Below are 22,198 nucleotides of genomic sequence, written 5' to 3'. Positions count from 1 at the left end.
CAAGCTAAGCGTCAGTACAGAGACAAAGTAGAATCTCAATTCAACGGCTCAGACACAAGAGGCATGTGGCAGGGTCTACAGTCAATCACGGACTACAAGAAGAAATCCAGCCCAGTCACGGACCAGGATGTCCTGCTCCCAGGCAGACTAAATAACTTTTTTGCCCGCTTTGAGGACAATACAGTGCCACTGACACGGCCTGCAACGAAAACATGCGGACTCTCCTTCACTGCAGCCGAGGTGAGTAAGACATTTAAACGTGTTAACCCTCGCAAGGCTGCAGGCCCAGACGGCATCCCCAGCCGCGCCCTCAGAGCATGCGCAGTAGTTTTGGAATTGTTAGTTAGATTACTTGTTGGTTATTACTGCATTGTCGGAACTAGAAGCACAAGCATTTCGCTACACTCGCATTAACATCTGATAACCATGTGTATGTGACAAATAGCATTTGATTTGATTTGATTTGATTTTGGCTGCTCTACCGCTGTTGGTCCACCTCTCCCTACATCAGAGGGCCCAGGCGTTACGATGACCACCTGCGCCCCTCCCTCGGCCTTCTCCCATTTCGGGCAAGCATGTCGCTTATGACCAACATCCCCACACTCAAAACACCGTTGACTAACCGTACTAGCATAAGCCATATACATTCTATTGTCATACTTGATTTTAAACGATAACTCTAAAGTCTGCTCCGGTGAGTCCAAAAACATAAACACCTGTCGCCGAAACGACATTACCTGTTTCAACGCCGGGTGTTTGCAACCCAACGGGACAACCTTAATTGAACTGGCGAACTTCCCAAAGCGCAATAACTCGCGCTCCAATAGCTCATTTGGAATAAACGGCGGTACATTTGAAATCGTTACCCTTGTTGACGGAGAAAAAAGAGGCGTAACTTGAATAAACATTCCTTTAAGAAGTACACCATGCTCAACCATCCGATCAACTAGACACTCTTCTTTAAGAAATACCACCACCACTTTATTCATCCGGGATGCATAAGCAACATTCTCATAGCCTACCTTCTCTCCTACAGCGACCAGAAACTCCTCCACCGTGACAGTAGCTTCAGTAACACACCTAAAGCCTTGCGGAAGTGACAGGGACGGCATCCCCATTCGGGCTGCCATCCCCGCCAAAATCAGGGTAATTTCAATACGACAAACTAAATACTTAATTCTACCACAACAAAAATAATAACCTTAATCGTGCACAGAAGAAAACCAAAAAAATGCCACCAAGAAATAGCAAACTGAAAGAAAGTTGTGAGTATCTAACTCTCCACAACACACTCACTCCTTCACTCAAACAATTCCCAGCATGCACCAATCACTCCCAGCATGCAGAGAGAGAGAGAGAGAGAGAGAGAGAGGGCCAATGACATGTGTCATGAGGCATGTGTCACACCCTGACTCAACAATTCAAGCTATTACCTACCTATGTACATACCACAGGAGGCTGCTGAGGGTAGGACGGCTCATAATGTCAGAAATGGCGCTAATGGAATGGGTCAGTGTGGTGAGCCATTACCACAAGCCCATCCTCCTCAATTAAGGTGCCACCAACCTCCTGTGGTACATACCTCCTCCAACCAAAGGTATTTTAAATACAGGACACACACAAAGCCGTAGCAGCTAATAGGATGGAGTCGGGGTGGGTATTGTGTGCTGTTGTATTTGCGTTGACCTGCATGGGAAAAGGTAATAGAGAATTATTATTATTATTATTATAGACTAGCAGTCCACTTTGAGTTACTTTAATACATTTAGAGAAAACTCAACAAGTTCACACTTTACTATGAAGTACTGTACTTTTCCAAGTAAATTATTTTACTGTTTGACTAGATTCCTATATAGACATTGGGTTATATTGGGTTCTTTCCCAAATGATTAAAGGAAAGTTTAGACTGCATTAAAACGGTGAATATGTTTGATATCACTGGTTTTACAGTACATTACAGGAATATATTATATTTTGGACTGTGTGTATATTTGCTTTGTAATGATTACTGCCTCATTTTGAGAGAGACCCCCCCCCCCCCCCCCACAAAAAGTTGAGTATTTAGGAAGTTGAAATTATCTATGAAAAGTAATTGAAATTATACGTCTTTTGAAATGATGTAATCATTCTTATACTGAACCTTTCAGTGTAATGCAAGTCTTGCACATGACACCACTTTAATCGATAATTAATATGATAGCCAAAACATTCTCCACAGGACTGTCCCAAGTGATATTACTGTTTAACAAAAAACAAAGTGGTTTACACACTGACTAAATCAAAGATTCTCACTCAAACTACCGTTATATCTACTTCTTATTATCAAAAGACAACAATATATATATACTTTAAATTGAACCTTTATTAACTAGGCAAGTCAGTTAAGAAGAAATTCTTATTTACAATGACGGCCTACACCGGCCAAACCCGGACGAGCTGGGCCAATATTGCACCGCCCTATGGGACTCCCAATCACGGCCGGTTGTGATACAGCCTGGATCAACAATAGACTAGTCTAACCAGACCACATTCCTATTGTTCACTGTTGAGTTTCACTCACTTGACACAGTGATACTACTGTTTAGATGTTTATTCATCACATGCGCCGAATACAAAAGATGTAGACCTTTCAGTGAAATGCTTACTTACAAGCCCTTAACCAACAATGCAGTTTTATGAAAATCCATAAAAAAGTAAGAGATAAGAATAACAAATAATTGAAGAGCAGCAGTAAATAACAATAGCGGGGCTATATATAGGGGGTACCGGTACAGAGTCAATGGGTCAATGTGCTTTTGGAACTGCTGTCGTGGTAATTGAGGTAATTGTGTACATCTAGGTAGAGTTATTAAAGTGACTATGCGTAGATAATAACAGAGAGTAGCAGCAGCGTGGGGGAGGGGGTAATGCAAATAGTATGGGTAGCCATTTGATTAGCTGTTCATGAGTCTTATGGCTTGGGGGTAGAAGCTGTTTAGAAGCCTCTTGGACCTAGACTTGGTGCTCCGGTACCGCTTTCCGTGTGTAGCAGAGAGAACAGTCTATGACTAGGGTGGCTGGAGTCTTTGACAATGTTTAGGGCCTTCCTCTGACACTGCCTGGTATAGACGTCCTGGATGCCAGGAAGCTTGGCCCCGGTGATGTACTGGGCCGTACGCACTACCCTCTGTAGTGCCTTGTGGTCGGAGGCCATACAGATGTCATACTAGGCAGTGATGCAACCAGTCAGGATGCTCTCGATGGTGCAGCTGTAAAAGATTTTGAGGATCTGAGGACCCATGCCAAATCTATTCAGTCTCCTGAGGGGGAATAGGTTTTGTCGGGCCCTCTTCACGACTGTCTTGGTGTGCTTGGACCATGTTAGTTTGTTGGTGATGTGGACGCCAGGTTGGCGTCTTGGTGGACGCCAACCTGCTCCACTACAGCCCCGTCGATGAGAATGGGGGAATACTCGGTCCTCCTTTTCCTGTAGTCCACAATAATCTCCTTTGTCTTGAGAAAAAAAGAATGAGGCTAAGAATATAACAATGAATGTTCCAAACATTATATTCTGGAAATACCAGTAGTTTGTTTGTGTATGGTATTTCCGCCCTTAGAAGGACATCCACTGAGCGGCACTGAATGGTGTATAAACAAAAGGGTTGATATGACAAAAACCCTACCAGCATTGAGTTACCACAAGTTTCACCTAGAGAGCCAATATTCTTGCCTAGTGGGTTGTTTCTGTGACATATATATGTAGTGTATGCACAGAGCCTTCGGAAAGTATTCAGACACGTTGAATTCTTCCACATTTTGTTAAGTTACAGCTTTATTCTTAAATGGATTCAATACTTTTTCCCCTTCGAGCATACTACACACAATACACTATAATGGCAAAGCGAAAACAGGTTTTTAGACATTCTTGCTAATTTATACAAAATAAAAATAAACAGAAATACCTTATTTACATAAGTAAATACAGTTGAAGTCAGAAGTTTACATACACTTCGTTTGGAGTCATTAAAACTCGCTTTTCAACCACTCCACAAAATTATTGTGAACAAACTATAGTTTTGCCAAGTCGGTTAGGACATCTACTTTGTGCATGACACAAGTAATTTTTCCAGCAACTGTTTACAGACAGATTATTTCACTTATAATTCAGTGTATCACAATTCCAGTGGGTCAGAAGTTTACATACACAAAGTTGACTGTGCCTTTTAAACAGCTTGGAAAATTCCAGAAAATGATGTCATCGCTCTAGATGCTTCTGATAGGCTAATTGACACCATTTGAGTCAATTGGAGGTATACCTGTGGATGTATTTCAAGGCCTACCTTCAAACTCAGTGCCTCTTTGCTTGATATCATGAGAAAATCAAAAGAAATCAGCCAAGACAGAAAAAAAATTGTAGACCTCCACAAGTCTGGTTCATCCTTAGGAGTAATTTCCAAACGCCTGAAGGTACCACATTCATCTGTACAAACAATAGTACGCAAGTATAAACACCATGGGACCACGCAGCCGTTGTACCGCTCAGGAAGGAGATGCGTTCTGTCTCCTAGAGCTGAATGTACTTTGGTGCAAAAAGTGTGAATCAATCCCAGAACAACAGCAAAGGACCTTGTGAAGATGCTGGAGGAAACGGGTACAAAAGTATATTTTTCAACAGTAAGTCCTATATCGACAACTTGAAAGGCCGCTAAGCAAGGAAGAAGCCACTGCTCCAAAACTGCCATAAAAAAAGCCAGACTACTGTTTGCAACTGCACATGGGGACAAAGATCGTACATTTTGGAGAAATGTTCTCTAGCCTGATTAAACAAAAATAGAACTGTTTGGCCATAATGACCATTGTTATGTTTGGAGGGAAAGGGGGAGGCTTGCAAGCCGAAGAACACGATCCCAACTGTGAAGCACGGGGGTGGCAGCCTCATGATGTGGGGGTGCTTTGCTGCAGGATGGACTGGTGCACTTCACAAAATAGATGGCATCATGAGTATGGAAAATGATGTGGATATATTGAAGCAACATCTCAAGACATCAGTTAGGAAGTTAAAGCTTGGTCACAAATGAGTCTTTGTGTGCCTTTCCAATTCATGTCCAATCAATTAAGTTTACCATGCGTGGACTCAAATCAAGTTATAAAAACATCTCAAGGATGATCAATGGAAACAGCATGCACCTGATCTCCATTTCGAGGCTCCTAGCAAAGAGTCTGAATACTTATGTAAATAAGGTATTTCTGTTTTTTTATTTTTAATAATTCTGCAAAAATGTCTAAAAACCTGTTTCCATTTTGTCATAATGGGGTATTGTGTGTAGATTGATAAGGAAACTTTATTATTTAATCCATATTAGAATAAAGCTGTAACGTAACAAAATGTGGAAAATGTCAAGGGGTCTAAAAACGTTCCTAATGCACTGGCTATCATTTTGTAGGGCTTCATTCTATTTTGATAGAGCCACAAACTGTAAGATTTCCAGCTACTTAAAGGGAAAGTTCAGCGATTTTACATATTTAGATACTTGTTTCCGCCCCCATTTAGCATATCTCTTTAAGCCAAAGGTATTCAAATTTTTCAGCATCCTTAGAATCGATACATTTAGAGTTATTTTCACATCAACAAAAAACTTTAAATTCATAAAATGTTCATCTCTTATCAAAATTAAGATAATCAATAAATACATTTACTCAATACATTTTATTTTTCAAATGATACTTATATTTTTACTTTAAAAAAAACCTGGTAACTGTAAACCCCTTTTAATAACACCAATCCACTCTCTCTCCACCAGGTGGCCATTCACAGGCAAATGGTAAGTTATTATTGCATGCAACTGCAGTGCTTCATATCGGCTAGGGTATCTTCCTCAATGCTCTTTTTATACTGTGAGGGATTTGTGTGTTCAATCATGAGCTGTCTCTCCTCTTTTTGTCTTCTCCAGTGTGTGGCATTGCTTCTCTCAACACAAAGATTGTCGGGGGTCAGGATGCAGCTGCAGGGAGCTGGCCATGGCAGGCCAGTCTGCACCGCTCCAACCGCCATTTTTGTGGAGGCTCCCTTATCAACAAAGAGTGGGTGCTGACTGCCGCTCACTGCTTCCCCAGGTAGAAAGACATAACCTTACCCGTCCCCCAACCCATATATTGTCATGGTGATATTGTAATATCTATATGCTGTCTTTGTCTATGTACTGAATGATCTATTTTAATCATGTATTAATCACTTAATTCAGAGAACTAATTCAAAGTATAATGTCTTTGGGTATTTTTTTTTTTATAATTAAATTTAACATGATAAATGTACATGTAACTGCCAAAATACAGGACATGTCAAAATACAGTGCCTTGCGAAAGTATTCGGCCCCCTTGAACTTTGCACACGCCCAATTTTTCAGTTTTTGATTTGTTAAAAAAGTTTGAAATATCCAATAAATGTCGTTCCACTTCATGATTGTGTCCCACTTGTTGTTGATTCTTCACAAAAAAATACAGTTTTATATCTTTATGTTTGAAGCCTGAAATGTGGCAAAAGGTCGCAAAGTTCAAGGGGGCCGAATACTTTCGCAAGGCACTGTATAAAGTGTCTTAATAGGGTGTTGGGACACCACGAGCCACCAGAACAGCTTCAATGTGCCTTGGCATAGATTCTACAAGTGTCTGGAACTCTTTTGGAGGGATGTGACACAATTCTTCAATGAGAAATTCCATCATTTGGAGTTTGTGGTGGAAAACTAATCTCCAATAAGTGTTCAATTGGGTTGATATCTGGTGGCTGAGACACACACAGACACACAGACACAACTTTTAACCCCCTATGATCCTCTGAGACTCCTCTTCAAAGTCACTTCTAACCACTTCTAACCATGGTAGCCAAAATAATGTGCAACTGGACGTATTTATACATGACCCTGAAGGTTACGGTATGCTTCCCAGTCAAAACAGTTTGTGCATATATTATGACGAAGTTTTAGTTCATTTTGGTGTTCGACAGCATACAGGTTTATTCAGCTGTTCAAGCACACCATTTTATTTTTCTTGAGGCAAGCTGAAGTTTGGTAGCGGAAGTCTATGCCCCTTCGTCGGTGATTGGACAACAGTAGGCATTCTTCAATGAAGTGTGTGTTGTCATCCAACGACTCGTTTTCATTCACATTTTTTCCTTTGAGAATTACTGTACTAAACATTTTGATGTAAAAATGCGCGACTAAGACCTCCTCGGCCAAAAACTCCAAATTAATTACAGGTTTCTTGATTTATCTTAGATTATTTATCTTGATTCTATTTTGAGGAAGTGTTAATGTATGTTGTTGCCACAGCGTCTCAAGAGGGACAAACCGTAACAGCATTTAAAAAACACAGACCATCACAGAATGTGCGTTTTAAACCATTTCACCTGCGTTTATATTGAACATCTGCATTTACAAAATGCAGCAAGATATCTTTTCTGCTTTTTATATTTCATTTTCTGCTTGAAAAATACTAAATCCTGCGTTAATGCGGCCCCTGGTGATGGGATGTTAATTGCTTAATTGACTCAGGAACCAAACCTGTGTGGAAGCACCTGCATTCAATTGACTTTGTAGCCCTCATTTATTCAAGTGTTTCCTTTATTTTGGCAGTTACCTGTATGTGCTTGCTAGTTTGTACTGTACTTGTTTTAAAGCACAGTATTAATGGTTGTCAAATAAGTTGTAGGAGTGGTAATGACTCCAGTGAGGTGACATTGTCTCTCTAAAATACATCCCTGAATTGTATTGTGTAAATGGCATCAGCAAGCACACTAAGTCTAATAATCACATTAGTGACTAACATTAGTTAGTCTCAACTCTCTTCATTCTCAGCACCAGCACGTCCGGCCTGCTTGTCTACCTGGGCCGGCAGAATCAGCAAAGCATCAACTCCAATGAGGTATCCCAAACGGTCTCTCAGATCATCTGCAACCCGAACTACAACAGTGCAACCAGCGACAATGATATATGTTTGCTGAAGCTCTCATCACCTGTCACCTTCACTGACTACATCCAGCCGGTCTGCCTTGCAGCAGAGGACAGCACCTACTACGCTGGCACTAATAGCTGGGTCACCGGATGGGGCGATATCAATAGTGATGGTGAGATCTGATGGTCCCGATGCTGACTTTGCATTGACAAGCCATACATACCCTTTATGTACCTGTAAATATATCCGCTTTTTTGAAAGTAAATGTTGTTCCAATACAGTTGCAGCAGAAAAAAAGGATCAGAAATGTATACAACAGAATATCAGCAAAAGTTGATTTCATGGTCTCTCCTCCTCAGTGCCCCTTCCCTCACCCGGGACCCTACAGGAGGTGACTGTGCCAGTAGTGGGGAACAGGAAGTGTAACTGTCTCTATACTGGATTTAGTTCAATCACAAACAACATGATCTGTGCTGGTCTACTGAGTGGAGGAAAAGATTCATGTCAGGTGAGGGATGCATGGCTGTGTTTCATTCCAAATAGTTGCAGAGCCAAAGCTGCAGTTTGCAGAGCTATTATTCAATGACAAAGAGATGATGAATCAAACTTCTAATTGTAATTTCATTGTTCACTGACCCTGATGATTAACCTGGTTCAGTTGGTAGAGCATGGCACTTGCAACACCAGGGTTGTGGGTTCAATTCCCACAGAGGACCGGTACGAATAAAGTATGCACTCACTACCGTAAGTCGCTCTGGATATGATCATCTGCTAAATTAATAAAATGTATCTGTCTACAGGGAGACTCCGGGGGGCCAATGGTGAGCAAACAGGGTCTGGTCTGGATCCAGTCTGGGGTTGTTAGTTTCGGACAAGGCTGTGCCGTAGCAAATTTCCCAGGAGTGTACACCAGAGTGTCCCAGTACCAGACCTGGATCAACAGCCAGATCAGCACTGACATGCCAGGCTTCATCACCTTCTCCTCCAGTGGGACTGACTCTGATCTCAATGTCACCTGTAATGCACTGTCCAGTGGGGCCACACTCTTCTCCCTCTCTCTTATTCTCATCTCTCTCGCTCTTCTAATAGATGCTTAACTTTACTCACTGTATGTGATAAGTACTGGAGTAGTATGTTTATACGCTGAACCAAAAGTGATGGTTTTATTTTAATATGAATCTACTAATACTTGGTGATTGTGATTGTTAATGGAATTTGTGTTTAAATGAATGATTTGAATATTCAACCCTGAAACCATAAAATTGTATGAAATTGATTAGGATCATAATTATTATTATCATAATTATTAATGATGTGTGTAGTTTTAGTCAGTAAAATTCTAATAAATGATGTGTGTAGTTTTAGTCAGAATTAGGGTAAAACAATATCTTTGTACAAAATGTCTTTATAGTATCTTAAACACAGACTGTCTGAGCAAAATTCGGTACCGACCTTGGCAAGGGGCCAGAGAGATTTGGGAGAGGGCAGGGAGTACTTCTTACGGCATCCCTAATCTTGGGGGAGGACAGGGTAGGGAGACGGTATGTGCGTAGGATACCTTCTGTTTGTGTGCAAAAGTATGTGCGTAAGGAGCTAGTATAAAATGAATAGTTTTGTACAACTATTACGCACGCCTCTATGAAGAGGGAACGCAACACCCTGCTTCAACTCAAAGATGAAAGGGGAGCTACTACCTTCGAGATTCTTACAGACTGTACGATAGTACCCTACCATCCCCAGGAATCTGAACAACTGGCGGTGGGTCGTGGGAGCAGGAAAAGCAACAATTGCTTCCACTTTGCCAGATACTGGGCGCACTTGACCTCGTCCCACTTGTTTCCCCAAGTAAGTCACAGTAGCCTTCCCAAACTCACACTTGGCCAAATTGAGGGTTAAAGAAGCATTCTCCAACCACTGAAACACTCTTTTCAAAGTGGAAAGATGATCAGACCAAGTAGACGAATGTATCACCACATCGTCTAGGTAAGCAGTACAATTTGGCACATCTGCAAACACAATGTTAACTAGACGCTGAAAAGTAGCAAGTGCATTACACATGCCAAAGGGCATCACCGTGTATTGTACAAAGTTATCAGGCGTAACAAAAGCCGAGATGTCAGAAGCTCGAGAGGTCAGAGGCACCTGCCAATAAACTTTTAGCAAATCTAACTTACTAACTTAAGCAGCAGAGCCAATTCTATCAATGCGGCAGGGTTAGAGCTTTGGACTAGTGACCGAAAGGTTGCAAGTTCATATCCCCGAGCTGACAAGGTACAAATCTGTCGTTCTGCCCCTGAACAGGCAGGTAACCCACTGTTCCTAGGCCGTCATAGAAAATAAGAATTTGTTCTTAACTGACTTGCCTAGTTAAATAAAGGTAAAATGCAGTCATCTAAGCGAGGTAAAAGAATCAGACTTTGTAACTACATTTACACGACGATAGTCCGTGCATAAGCGAGACGTACCGTTAGGCTTAGGAACAAGAATACACAGAGAACTCCAGGAGCTGTTACTGGGTTTTGCCATGTCATTCTGTAATAAATGAATTAACCCGGTGCGGATGCTGACGTATAGGAACAACGTTCCCCACATCCACATCATGTTCCAAGATGGACGTGCGACTTGGAACGTCCTGAAACACACTGAGAAAACTGTTTATCAATAGGATAAGATTCTTAGTTTGATCGTTATCCAAATGTTCCATTTGAGAGGGTAACTTCTACAGCATCTCCGAATTACATAGGCGTTCACACTGCTGTAACGTATGGCGTAACTTCAACCCGTCCTCCTTATCCTCCTCTAGGTCCCAGCCAGGCTTCAGCACCACACTGGAGACGGCGGGCTGGACCGGCTTACCTGAGGAACTGTTGGGAGAATCACGCACATAATATGTTTTCAGCATGTTAACATGACACACGGGAAGAACGCCTTCGATCTGGTGTCTTTATTACACAATTGCTGTCACTGAGTTTCTTTTCCACCAGATATGGTCCAGAAAAACGTGCCGACAGAGATGAGCCAGGGATTGGCAACAAAACTAAAACTTGATCCTCTGGTGCAAATGAACGGCCAACAGCTTTTCTGTCATAATGCAACATGCGTTTTTGAGACGAGGAGAGAGACTTTTGGGCTAACGCACAGGTGGCGTGCAGTCTCTCCCGCATCTTACTGACATAATCCAACACATTTTTAGGGGCGCTACTGGGTGTAGGAGATGAGATATGCTCCTTCAAAACTTTCAGAGGACCCCGTGGGGTGTGTCCAAACACAAGGTCAGTAGGGTTGAACCTAAGGACTCTTGTATCGTTTCCCTAATAGCAAATAGGACAAATGGCACCCCCTCATCCCAATTGGTACTGGTATCCATGCAATACTTGCATTGCATTGCCTTCAGCGTCTGATACCAGCATTCGAGAGCCCCTTGACTATCTGGATGATACGGACTGGAGACCTGATGGGAAATACACAGCGTCTTTAACACATTTAAAAACAGTTTGGACATCAGTTGGACCCCTGATCAGTTTGGATTACTTTAGGGAGTCCAAATGTAGAGAAGAACTTCACTAGTGCCTTCACCACAGTCTTAGCCATTATCGTATGGAGAGGAATAGCCTCTGGGTATCGAGTAGCACTGCACATTATTGTTGGTAGGAACTGGTTACCTGGCCTGGTTTTCAGCAATGGACCTACACAATCAATTATCACTCTTTAAAACGGTTCCCCCACCACCGGAATCGGGCAGAGCGGTGCTCGAGGAACTGTTTGATTCGCTTTCCCAGTGAGTTGACATACGTGACATGTTTTACAAAATTGGACCACGTCCGACTTCAAACCTGGCCAGAAAAAATGACAAAGGACTCGGTTATAAGTCTTTATGATCCCCAAATGTCCGGACCAAGCCTGGTCGTGGGCGAGGGACAGCACCTGTTGTCGGAATGGTGTAGGAACAACCACTTGACACACTTCACTCCAGTCACTAACAGTGTCATGAGCTGCCCATTTACGCATCAAATCCCCTGCTTCCATAAAGTAGGTGGTCTCTCTGGTTTTAGCTTCCTCAGTGGAAATTTGCATTGCCCCCCCCCCCCCTCCCCTCCTACGCTGCTGCTACGCTCTGTTACTATCTATGCACAACCAATTAAATAAATCTACCTGCATGTACCTGTATCTACATAATTACCTCAATTACCTTGACTCCGGTGCCCCCACATATTGACTCTGTATCAGTACCCCCTGTATATAGCCCCGCTATTGTTATTTACTGCTGCTCTTTAATTATTTGTTTTTCTTATCTCTTACTTTTAATTTTTTTTTAATATTTTCTTGAAACTGCGATTTTGGTTAAGGGCTTGTAAATTAAGCATTTCACCTGTTGTAACGGGGCATGTGACAAATACAATTTGATTTGATTTGATTAGCTAGTTCAGCGATTTTACACATTTAATATTTGTTTTAGCATGTATTAATAACATCAGTCCACTTTATCTCCCCCAGGTGGCCATGCACAGCTGTTAAAAATGATTACATGCTTCATATCGGCTTTTTTTCTTGTTGCTTTTTTCATAATTTGAGGGATTTGCGTGCTCTAGTATGAGCTGTCTCCCCTCTGTCTGTCTGGCTTCTCCAGTGTGTGGCACTGATTCTCTCAACAAAGACTGTGGGGAGTCAGGATGCAGTTGCAGGGAAATGGCCATGGCAGGCCAGTCTGCACAGATAGAGCAGCCATTTTTGTGGAGGCTCCTTTATCAACAAATAGTGCGTCCTGACTGCTGCTTATTCCTTCTTCTTCCTTCTTAAGCCCATTCCGTTTGTACCAAAACAGTTGGAGCAGACCACAAAAGATCCAAAATGTACAATAAGTGTGTTTTAATTCAGTGTGACTATGAATCTACTGGTAAATATGTTCTTGTGATGTAAATAATTAAGTTGGCAAGCAAATGTAATTTTGTAATGCTACATTTGGTTGTTCATCAGAACTCAGTTCCAATGACTGTTAAATGCTTTTCTGTTTAGTCATCACACTTGATGATTAAATGGAAACATATTGTTTGTATATTGCGGGACTAAGCACACACCCCTGAGGGGCCCCCGTGTTGTGGGTCATTGTGGTGGTGTTGTAGCCTACCCTTATTACCTGGGGCAGCCTGTCAGGGAGTCCAGGATTCAGTTGCAATGGGAGGTTTTCAGTCCCAGGGTCCCGAGCTTGAAGGGTATTATGGTGTTGAACGCTGAGCTTTAGTCAATGAACAGCATTCTCCCATACAGTAGGTATTCCTCTTGTCCAGGTGGCAGAGAGCTGTGTTAAGTGCAATTAAGATTGTATCATTTGTGGATCTGTTGGGGCGGCATTCGAATTGGAAGAAAGAAGAAAAAGGAAGAAAGAAAACCAGGGTGGAAGCAAGCATGGAAAGAAGGTTGTACTTAAATAGTATTCCAAGGATCTCTGTTTTGAATTTATAAGTCTGCTGGATTAGGTTGGTCCAGGTCTCTTGTGGTCTGCCCCCGAGGAGGGAGGCACTGCCTCTAAAATTAGTCTCTCTGGGGATAAAGAGAAGGCGGGCATTGTCTTTAACATGAGATAGAGGGGAGCACTGCCTGTAAAATGAGTCTCTCTGGGGATAAAGAGAAGGGGGGGCATTGTCTTTAACATGAGATAGGGGGGCACTGCCTCTAAAATGAGTCTCTTTGGGGATAAAGAGAAGGGGACGCATTGCCTTTAACATGAGATAGAGGGGGGCACTGCCTCTAAAATGAGTCTCTGGGGATAGAGAGGAGGGGGGCACTACCTCTAAAACAAGTCACTCTAGTTGACATGCAAAGTTATGAGGTAGGACAAGAGGGAGTGTGTGTGAGTGAGTGAGAGCAGCTGCATCCACACAGGTGTGGTTTTCTGAGTTAATTAAAACCTGTTAAGGATATGGCAGACATATGCCCCCTTTGGAGAGATTGGGTACCCCTAGTAAACTGAAAAAAAATCGGACAAAAATTGCTAATATATGCAAATAAAAATTATTATTGGATAGAAAACACTCTAAAGATTCTAAAACCGTTGGAATTATGTCTGTAAGTATAGCAGAACTCACAGGGCAGGCATTCTTCCAAACTAGTTTTTGTGGCCATGAAAGTTGGAGCAACTTTGACGTCATGGCCCCCACCCTTCCCAACCAGTTATGATTCTGGGGACACTTTCTATCTCTTCCGCTAGATGTCCTCTTTCAGTAGAGCTTTGAATCGTTCAAATCCCGCACGAATTGTCTCTATGGGAGTGAAATTAGTGCGTGCCACGAGAGAATAGGCTGTGCGTAGGGGCGCGAATTGGTCCCAGCCATTCCTTTGTTCCAGCACTCAAGAGAAGGGCAGACGATGGCCGATTGAATTGAAGTTTGTTTTGCGTGTCTAAAACATCATAAAGCTTGCTTCTGCACTTAGTTTGACCTGTTTAGTCGACATATAATATGTAATTTTGAAGTTTTGATGCGCAAGTTTTCCGGACCAGAGGACGTTTTGGGTGCATTTCAGCTGATGTTATTAGCAGTAGCTAATACAAAGACGCAAGACTTGAAACCAAACGATGTATTGGGTAAGTATGAAGCCTTCCAGAACATTCTGAACGAAGACCATTGAAGGTAAGGGAATATTTATGCTTAAATCTGTGTTTCTATTGACTCCAACATTACGTAGAAATGTAGCTTGGAACTGAGCGCTGTCTCAGCATATTGAATAGTGTGCGATTTCTGTAACGTTAAAAATAAATCTAACAAAGCGGTTGCATAAAGAAGCAGTGTATCTTTCTAACTATATGTAGAACATGTATATTTAGTCAAAGTTTATGATGTCTATTTACGTTATCTTGCCCCGCTACCTAGATTTCCTGCGGGCATTTTTGAGTAATTTCTGAACGTGAACTCACTGTAAATGGACATTTATGGATATAAATGGCATATTATTGAAAAAAAAATATGTACTGTGTAACATGTCATATTACTGTCATCTGATGAAGATTTTCAAAAGGTTAGTGAGCGATTTATTTTTTAATCCTGCGTTTGTTGATTGCATGTTTTGGCTATTCAAATGAGCTGTGTCTGGTGGTGGTTTTACATATATATGTGCTATGTTTTCGCCGTAAAACATTTTAGAAATCTGACTTTCTGGCTAGATGAACAAGGTGTTTGTCTTTCATTTGAGCTATTGGACTTGTTAATGTGTGGAGGTTAAATATTTCTAAGAATATTTTTGCGTTCCATGCGCCACCGTTTCAGCTGAACGTGGGAGGGTTGATTCCCAATTGGGAACCAATATCGTAGACAGGTTAAGCTATTAACATCCCATTATGGTTAGGGTCCTGTATAAAAACGCTGGTTGCCCATTATTTTGGCTACAATGGATAGTAGAAGAAATCGCAGTGACTTTGAAAGGGTGGTCTCAAAGGGGCATAGGGGGTTTAAAGTGTGTGTGTACGTGTAGGTATGTATGTTTACTCTTTAACTGTAAGGATGATAGAATTACAAATACACAATGTTAATTTAATTGAGAATAATTGAAAATTATGAATGTTGAATGAGGCAAGGTAGGGGAGGACACAGAGAGGGAGAGAGAGAGAGAGAGAGTTTTAGAGTTTTAAATAATCTTTATTGGGTCTGCGGGCCCAACACACAATAAATACTCATACAAAACCACAGTTACACATCAATTAAAAACACAACTCCAATTCCTCCTCCACAGTAACTAAACACAACAGCCTCTGAATACCCCATATACTCAAAAACAGATCAATATTGTTGACAAGTTTATAATAGGCAAACTCAACCCTTAGTCTCGCTGCCAACATTCCCTCCAGCATTCCCACCACATCCACAGATCCCTGTCCCCGAATACTGTTCTTTCGGGTCTTCCATAGGGCTAATTTTGCTGCCACTAACACAAAATTAAGCAACACAACTACTCCCTTTTGACTGAACCTGTACTTTGGCCCAAATATATACAGTTGGGAAGAGAAAACCTCTCCCAACGTTGAGAACCAATCAGTGATCAGTTCAATCATCCCGACCAACCTGGGACACAGTAAAAACAGATGTGCCAGAGATTCAGACTCGGCACAGAATGGACACCCCTCCCCAACAGTCGGGTCCAGGTGTACCAGATGCATGTTGGTGGCTATAGCTCCATGTATTATCCTCCATTGGGGGTCAGCTGTCCTCTTATCAATAGGCAGTTTGTATAATGATCGCCAACAGCCTTTTGGAGAGGCACGTGGACCAAGCACACCCGCCCACCTCGTCGATTTTACCCCTTCCAGGGAAGAGGCATGGGACACCTTTACACATATTCTGTACATGGCCTTCTTTCCCACCTCCTTGAACCCCCAGCTCCGGGGTATCGAAGGAAAGCAGCAAACCCCCGTCTCCTCGAATGCCCCCATCACAGCACTAACAATCAGTGCAGGGAACACATAATCCAGACCCTCCTTCCACCGATCAGAATTGGAAGTGTCAGTCACATACTGCAGATGAAGCCCTGGCAAGGAATCGCAGACCTCATCGACGACCTTCCTCAGTAGGCGAGATGATCGGATCCCCGCTCTTTCTCCCAGCTCCTCCAACGATCTGCTCCTGCTACGCATCAGATGACCCAGCTTGGTACACCCCACGCCTAACAGGCATGAACATAGGCTGGCTGAACCCAGAACACGGGACTGGATGGCAGTGTTGTAAAAAATAGGCTCTTTTGACCCAGCTAGAACCGTCTCTGTACAACAATCTCTGGGCTGCTTGGAGCAGGAAAGCCATGATTCTAGAGGAAATGTCCACCAGGCCTTGCCCACCCTCGTGCAGTGGCAGGTACAGGGCTGCAGCTTTAATCCAGTGTTGTCCAGACCACAAGAAATTGACAAGGGTCCTCAGAAGCTCTTGTATCAGACCCTTTGGTGGCTGCAAAATCATTAGTCTGTGCCACAGGGTAGAGGCAGCAACCAGGACCCTTCCCCAAAAAGACAGCTGGGGCAGCACCCATTTCCACCTTGACAGTCTGGCACACACTTTCTCCGCTACACCCTCCCAGTTCTTTTTCTGAAAGACATCGGAGCCTAGAAAAACCCCCAAAGTCTTCATCCCATCTCTGCCCCACTGAAGTCCCCCTGGTAACCGTGGAGCGGACCCCGTCTGAAGCCCCCCTGGTAACCGTGGAGCAGACCCCGTTTGAAGCCGACCTGCCCACAGCGCTTCACTCTTTCCCCAATTGACTCTAGCTGAGGAGGCCCCCTCATACACCTTTAAAGCGTTTGAGAGAACCTTAACATCCTCACCCCCTGTAATAAAAACTATCACATCATCTGCATACGCAGACAGTGCTATCGTGGGACCCTTCATTACATCTGGCACAGAGAAATCAGTAAGCTTCGCTCTTAAAAAACAAAGCATTGGTTCAATCGCCAGACTATATAACTGCCCTGAAATTGGGCATCCCTGCCTGATGCCCCTTTGGACAGGGATGGGGCAACTCAAACCACTCCCCACCTTCACCATACACGAGGCCCCAGCATACAGTAAATTCATCCAAGACAAAAAAACATCCCCAAACCCAAAGGCTTTCATTGTTTTGAACAAGTACTGGTGGTCCACACGATCAAAAGCCTTCTCCTGATCCAAAGAAAGTAAACCCACATTTACATCAAACAGTTTACAAATGTCTAAAACATCTCTTATCAGAAACAAGTTGTCAACAATAGAGGGATCAGGTACACAGTAGGACTGGTCCTTGTGGATCAACAATCCCAGATACTCTTTCAACCTGTTTGAGAGACATTTAGAAACAATTTTGTATTCAGCGCACAGCAAAGCAACAGGTCTCCAATTTTTTATGAGAGCCAAATCACCCTTTTTTGGCAACAGTGAAAGCACCGCACATTGACAGGATACAGGAAGAGAACTATCATGAAAAGATTCACACACCACTTCATAAAAATCCTCCCCAATAGACCCCCAAAAGTGCTTATAAAACTCAGATGGTAAACCATCGATGCCAGGGGCTCGGCCTGTTGAGAGCTGCATAACTGCTGTGGACAGCTCTTGCAGTGTAATGTCAGAGTCCAATGCGATTCTCTGCTCAGGTCCCAATTGAGGAAGACCGTGTAACAACTGTTCAGTACACAGAGAGTCACAATCCTCCGCCTTATAGAGGGACGAGTAGAAATCCACGGCATGTTGACGCATTTCAATGTCATCCGTGGTCACCTTCCCATCAGGGAGACGAAGGCAGACCATCTGTTTACGTTGAAATGTCGATTGTCCTAGGTTTTTTTTAAAAGCGCTAAGAGCATCCATATCCTTGAGGGAAGCGAAACAAGACTTAATCAAGGCACCCTTCACTCTTTCATGCAGAAACGACCTCAGTTCATGTCTCTTGTCCTGTAAGTTCATGACTAGTCCAGGGTCGTTCTGAGTGAGCAGCTTCAATTCAATAGATTTGATGTCCTGTTCAAGGGCCTTGATAGTCTCTTTAACTTCAATTTGAGACAGAACAGTATTTTGTTGACAAAATACTAATATTTGGGCCTTCCCAACCTCCCACCATTGTCTCAAGGACTCAAAATGTCCTTTTATAACCCTCAATTTTTCCCAAAACAACAAAAACCTGTCACAAAACATGACATCATGTAACAATTTAACATTAAAATACCAGTAAGGTGATGACCTTCGTGGACAGGACAAGTGAATATCAACAGTAACCATATGATGATCAGAGAAACCCACAGGAGTAATGGCACACTTTCCAACAATACTACAGTATTGCTCAGATACATACAACCTGTCTAACCTTGCTGCACTGACACGACCTTCATTAATTTTTAGCCATGTGTACTGCCTAACTTTTGCATTCCTTACTCTCCACACATCAGAAAGCTCAAACTCAGTTAATAGGCCAGACAGGCAAGTGGCTGACCGCAGGTGAGGTTCTTCAGCGGTGCGATCAACAGTAAAATCCACTGTACAGTTCCAGTCCCCCCCTAAAACCATACACCCCTCTTGGTCACACTGTCTTAAGGTTTCCGTTATTTGATCAAATATAGCAATACGCTCTGTACCCTCATTAGGAGCATAAACATTCAAAAAACAAACAAAAACCCCATAACATCCACCTTGACCAATAAAACCCGACCCATGACAATCTCTGTTGTAGATACCACAGTCACCCCTAAGCCTGAGGAAAACAAAATTGCCACCCCAGCACTGAAATTAGTACCATGACTGAGTACATGCTGCCCCTCCCACCACATACCCCAGTCAACCTTATTTTCCTCATCACTATGTGTCTCCTGTAGGAAAACTACATTAAGCCTTTTCTGTTTTATTACTTCTAATACCTAAGCCCTCTTATTCCTGTCCCTTCCCCAATTCATATTGAGAGAACCTACCCTTAGTACCTCCATATAGAAAAGAGAAAAGAAAAGCAGAAGAAACCAGAGAAATCAAGGAGAATAAAGACACCCTATGAAGCATGATCATCATCATTATTTTAATCTTAATCTGACTACGTTTCCCACCACCTTTTGCTGCTGCAACAGCAGTAATACATTTCCTCAAGCGAAACCGCTTCTTCTCACTCAATTGGTCTAACCCCACCGTCTTCTGTAACATCACAGCTGACCTCACAAACGTATCAACATCAAAATAATCTGCCAATTTGACAGATTTCCCAAAAGTCTGATCCAGAAACTCATTTACCTCCTCTAGATCATAAACTGAGTCCTCACCAGCAGCTGTCATATCAAAAGAGATATCCATATCATTCTCCTGATCCTCAGCTGAGACCACAGACAACTGACTCCCCTCTACCACATCCCTTTCAACACTCCCCACTTGCACCTCATCACTCGTACCAGGCATCTCCTCCACTACCTGGGAGTCTAGCTCCACATGAACCCCAGCACACTACCCCAGGTCATCTTAGGTTTCATTACATACAGTCAAGAAGAACTACTGAATATAAGATCAACGTCAACTCACCATCAGTACGACCAAGAATATGTTTTTCGCGACGCGGATCCTGTGTTCTGCCTTTCACCCAGGACAACGGAATGGATCCCATGCAGCGACCCAAAAAAACGAGTCTGAAAAAGAGGGAAACGAGGCGGTCTTCTGGTCAGACTCCGGAGACGGGCACATCGTGCACCACTCCCTAGCATTCTTCTCGCCAATGTCCAGTCTCTTGACAACAAGGTTGATGAAATCCGAGCAAGGGGAGCATTCCAGAGGGACATCAGAGACTGTAACGTTCTTTGCTTCACGGCTCACTGGAGAGACGCTATCGGAGGCGGTGAAGCCAGCGGGTTTCTCCACGCATCGCGCCGACAGAAACAAACATCTTTCTGGTAAGAAGAGGGGCGGGGGCGTATGCCTTATGGCTAACGAGACATGGTGTGATGAAAGAAACATACAGGAACTCAAATCCTTCTGTTCACCTGATTTAGAATTCCTCACAATCAAATGTAGACCGCATTATCTACCAAGAGAATTCTCTTCGATTATAATCACAGCCGTATATATTCCCCCCCAAGCAGACACATCGATGGCTCTGAACGAACTTTATTTGACTCTTTGCAAACTGGAATCCATTTATCCGGAGGCTGCATTCATTGTAGCTGGGGATTTTAACAAAGCTAATCTGAAAACAAGACTCCCTAAATTTTATCAGCATATCGATTGCGCAACCAGGGGTGGAAAAACCTTGGATCATTGTTACTCTAACTTCCGCGACGCATATAAGGCCCTGCCCCGCCCTCCTTTCGGAAAAGCTGACCACGACTCCATTTTGTTGATCCTTGCCTACAGACAGAAACTAAAACAAGAGGCTCCCACGCTGAGGTCTGTCCAACGCTGGGCCGAACAAGCTGACTCCACACTCCAAGACTGCTTCCATCACGTGGACTGGGACATGTTTCGTATTGCGTCAGATAACAATATTGACGAATACGCTGATTCGGTGTGCGAGTTCATTAGAACGTGCGTTGAAGATGGCGTTCCCATAGCAATGATTAAAACATTCCCTAACCAGAAACCGTGGATTGATGGCAGCATTCGCGTGAAACTTAAAGCGCGAACCACTGCTTTTAATCAGGGCAAGGGGACTGGTAACATGACCGAATACAAACAGTGCAGCTATTCCCTCCGCAAGGCTATCAAACAAGCTAAGCGTCAGTACAGAGACAAAGTAGAATCTCAATTCAACGGCTCAGACACAAGAGGCATGTGGCAGGGTCTACAGTCAATCACAAACTACAAGAAGAAATCCAGCCCAGTCACGGACCAGGATGTCCTGCTCCCAGGCAGACTAAATAACTTTTTTGCCCGCTTTGAGGACAATACAGTGCCACTGACACGGCCTGCAACGAAAACATGCGGACTCTCCTTCACTGCAGCCGAGGTGAGTAAGACATTTAAACGTGTTAACCCTCGCAAGGCTGCAGGCCCAGACGGCATCCCCAGCCGCGCCCTCAGAGCATGCGCAGTAGTTTTGGAATTGTTAGTTAGATTACTTGTTGGTTATTACTGCATTGTCGGAACTAGAAGCACAAGCATTTCGCTACACTCGCATTAACATCTGATAACCATGTGTATGTGACAAATAGCATTTGATTTGATTTGATTTGATTTTGGCTGCTCTACCGCTGTTGGTCCACCTCTCCCTACATCAGAGGGCCCAGGCGTTACGATGACCACCTGCGCCCCTCCCTCGGCCTTCTCCCATTTCGGGCAAGCATGTCGCTTATGACCAACATCCCCACACTCAAAACACCGTTGACTAACCGTACTAGCATAAGCCATATACATTCTATTGTCATACTTGATTTTAAACGATAACTCTAAAGTCTGCTCCGGTGAGTCCAAAAACATAAACACCTGTCGCCGAAACGACATTACCTGTTTCAACGCCGGGTGTTTGCAACCCAACGGGACAACCTTAATTGAACTGGCGAACTTCCCAAAGCGCAATAACTCGCGCTCCAATAGCTCATTTGGAATAAACGGCGGTACATTTGAAATCGTTACCCTTGTTGACGGAGAAAAAAGAGGCGTAACTTGAATAAACATTCCTTTAAGAAGTACACCATGCTCAACCATCCGATCAACTAGACACTCTTCTTTAAGAAATACCACCACCACTTTATTCATCCGGGATGCATAAGCAACATTCTCATAGCCTACCTTCTCTCCTACAGCGACCAGAAACTCCTCCACCGTGACAGTAGCTTCAGTAACACACCTAAAGCCTTGCG

The 22,198-nt window shown here is 43.1% G+C and overlaps 1 protein-coding gene across 1 annotated transcript; it reads left to right on the top strand.

The window, feature by feature from the left end:
* Positions 1 to 1,602: 1,602 nt before the first annotated feature.
* On the top strand, positions 1,603 to 9,202 carry LOC110522136 (serine protease 27). The gene is made up of 6 exons (XM_090232535.1): positions 1,603 to 1,700; positions 5,781 to 5,801; positions 5,931 to 6,093; positions 7,830 to 8,098; positions 8,286 to 8,434; positions 8,727 to 9,202. Exons 1-6 carry the CDS (start codon positions 1,643 to 1,645, stop codon positions 9,021 to 9,023), a joined length of 957 nt encoding a protein of 318 aa, XP_090088661.1. The 5' UTR covers positions 1,603 to 1,642; the 3' UTR covers positions 9,024 to 9,202.
* Positions 9,203 to 22,198: the final 12,996 nt, after the last annotated feature.

Source organism: Oncorhynchus mykiss, chromosome 4 (genome assembly GCF_057628025.1).
Source record: "Oncorhynchus mykiss isolate SJ-2025 chromosome 4, ASM5762802v1, whole genome shotgun sequence".
Classification (NCBI taxonomy): Eukaryota; Metazoa; Chordata; class Actinopteri; order Salmoniformes; family Salmonidae; genus Oncorhynchus; species Oncorhynchus mykiss.
The sequence above is the reverse complement of the archived record's forward strand: the minus strand, read 5'-3'. Positions and strand labels throughout refer to the sequence as shown.

Coding starts and splice junctions, on each gene's coding strand:
- LOC110522136 (XM_090232535.1), top strand. CDS start 1,643: ATGGAGTCGGGGTGGGTATTGTGTGCTGTTGTATTTGCGTTGACCTGC. Junction 1,701..5,780: donor GTTGACCTGCATGGGAAAAG/GTAATAGAGAAT, acceptor TCTCTCCACCAG/GTGGCCATTCACAGGCAAAT. Junction 6,094..7,829: donor GCCGCTCACTGCTTCCCCAG/GTAGAAAGACAT, acceptor CTTCATTCTCAG/CACCAGCACGTCCGGCCTGC.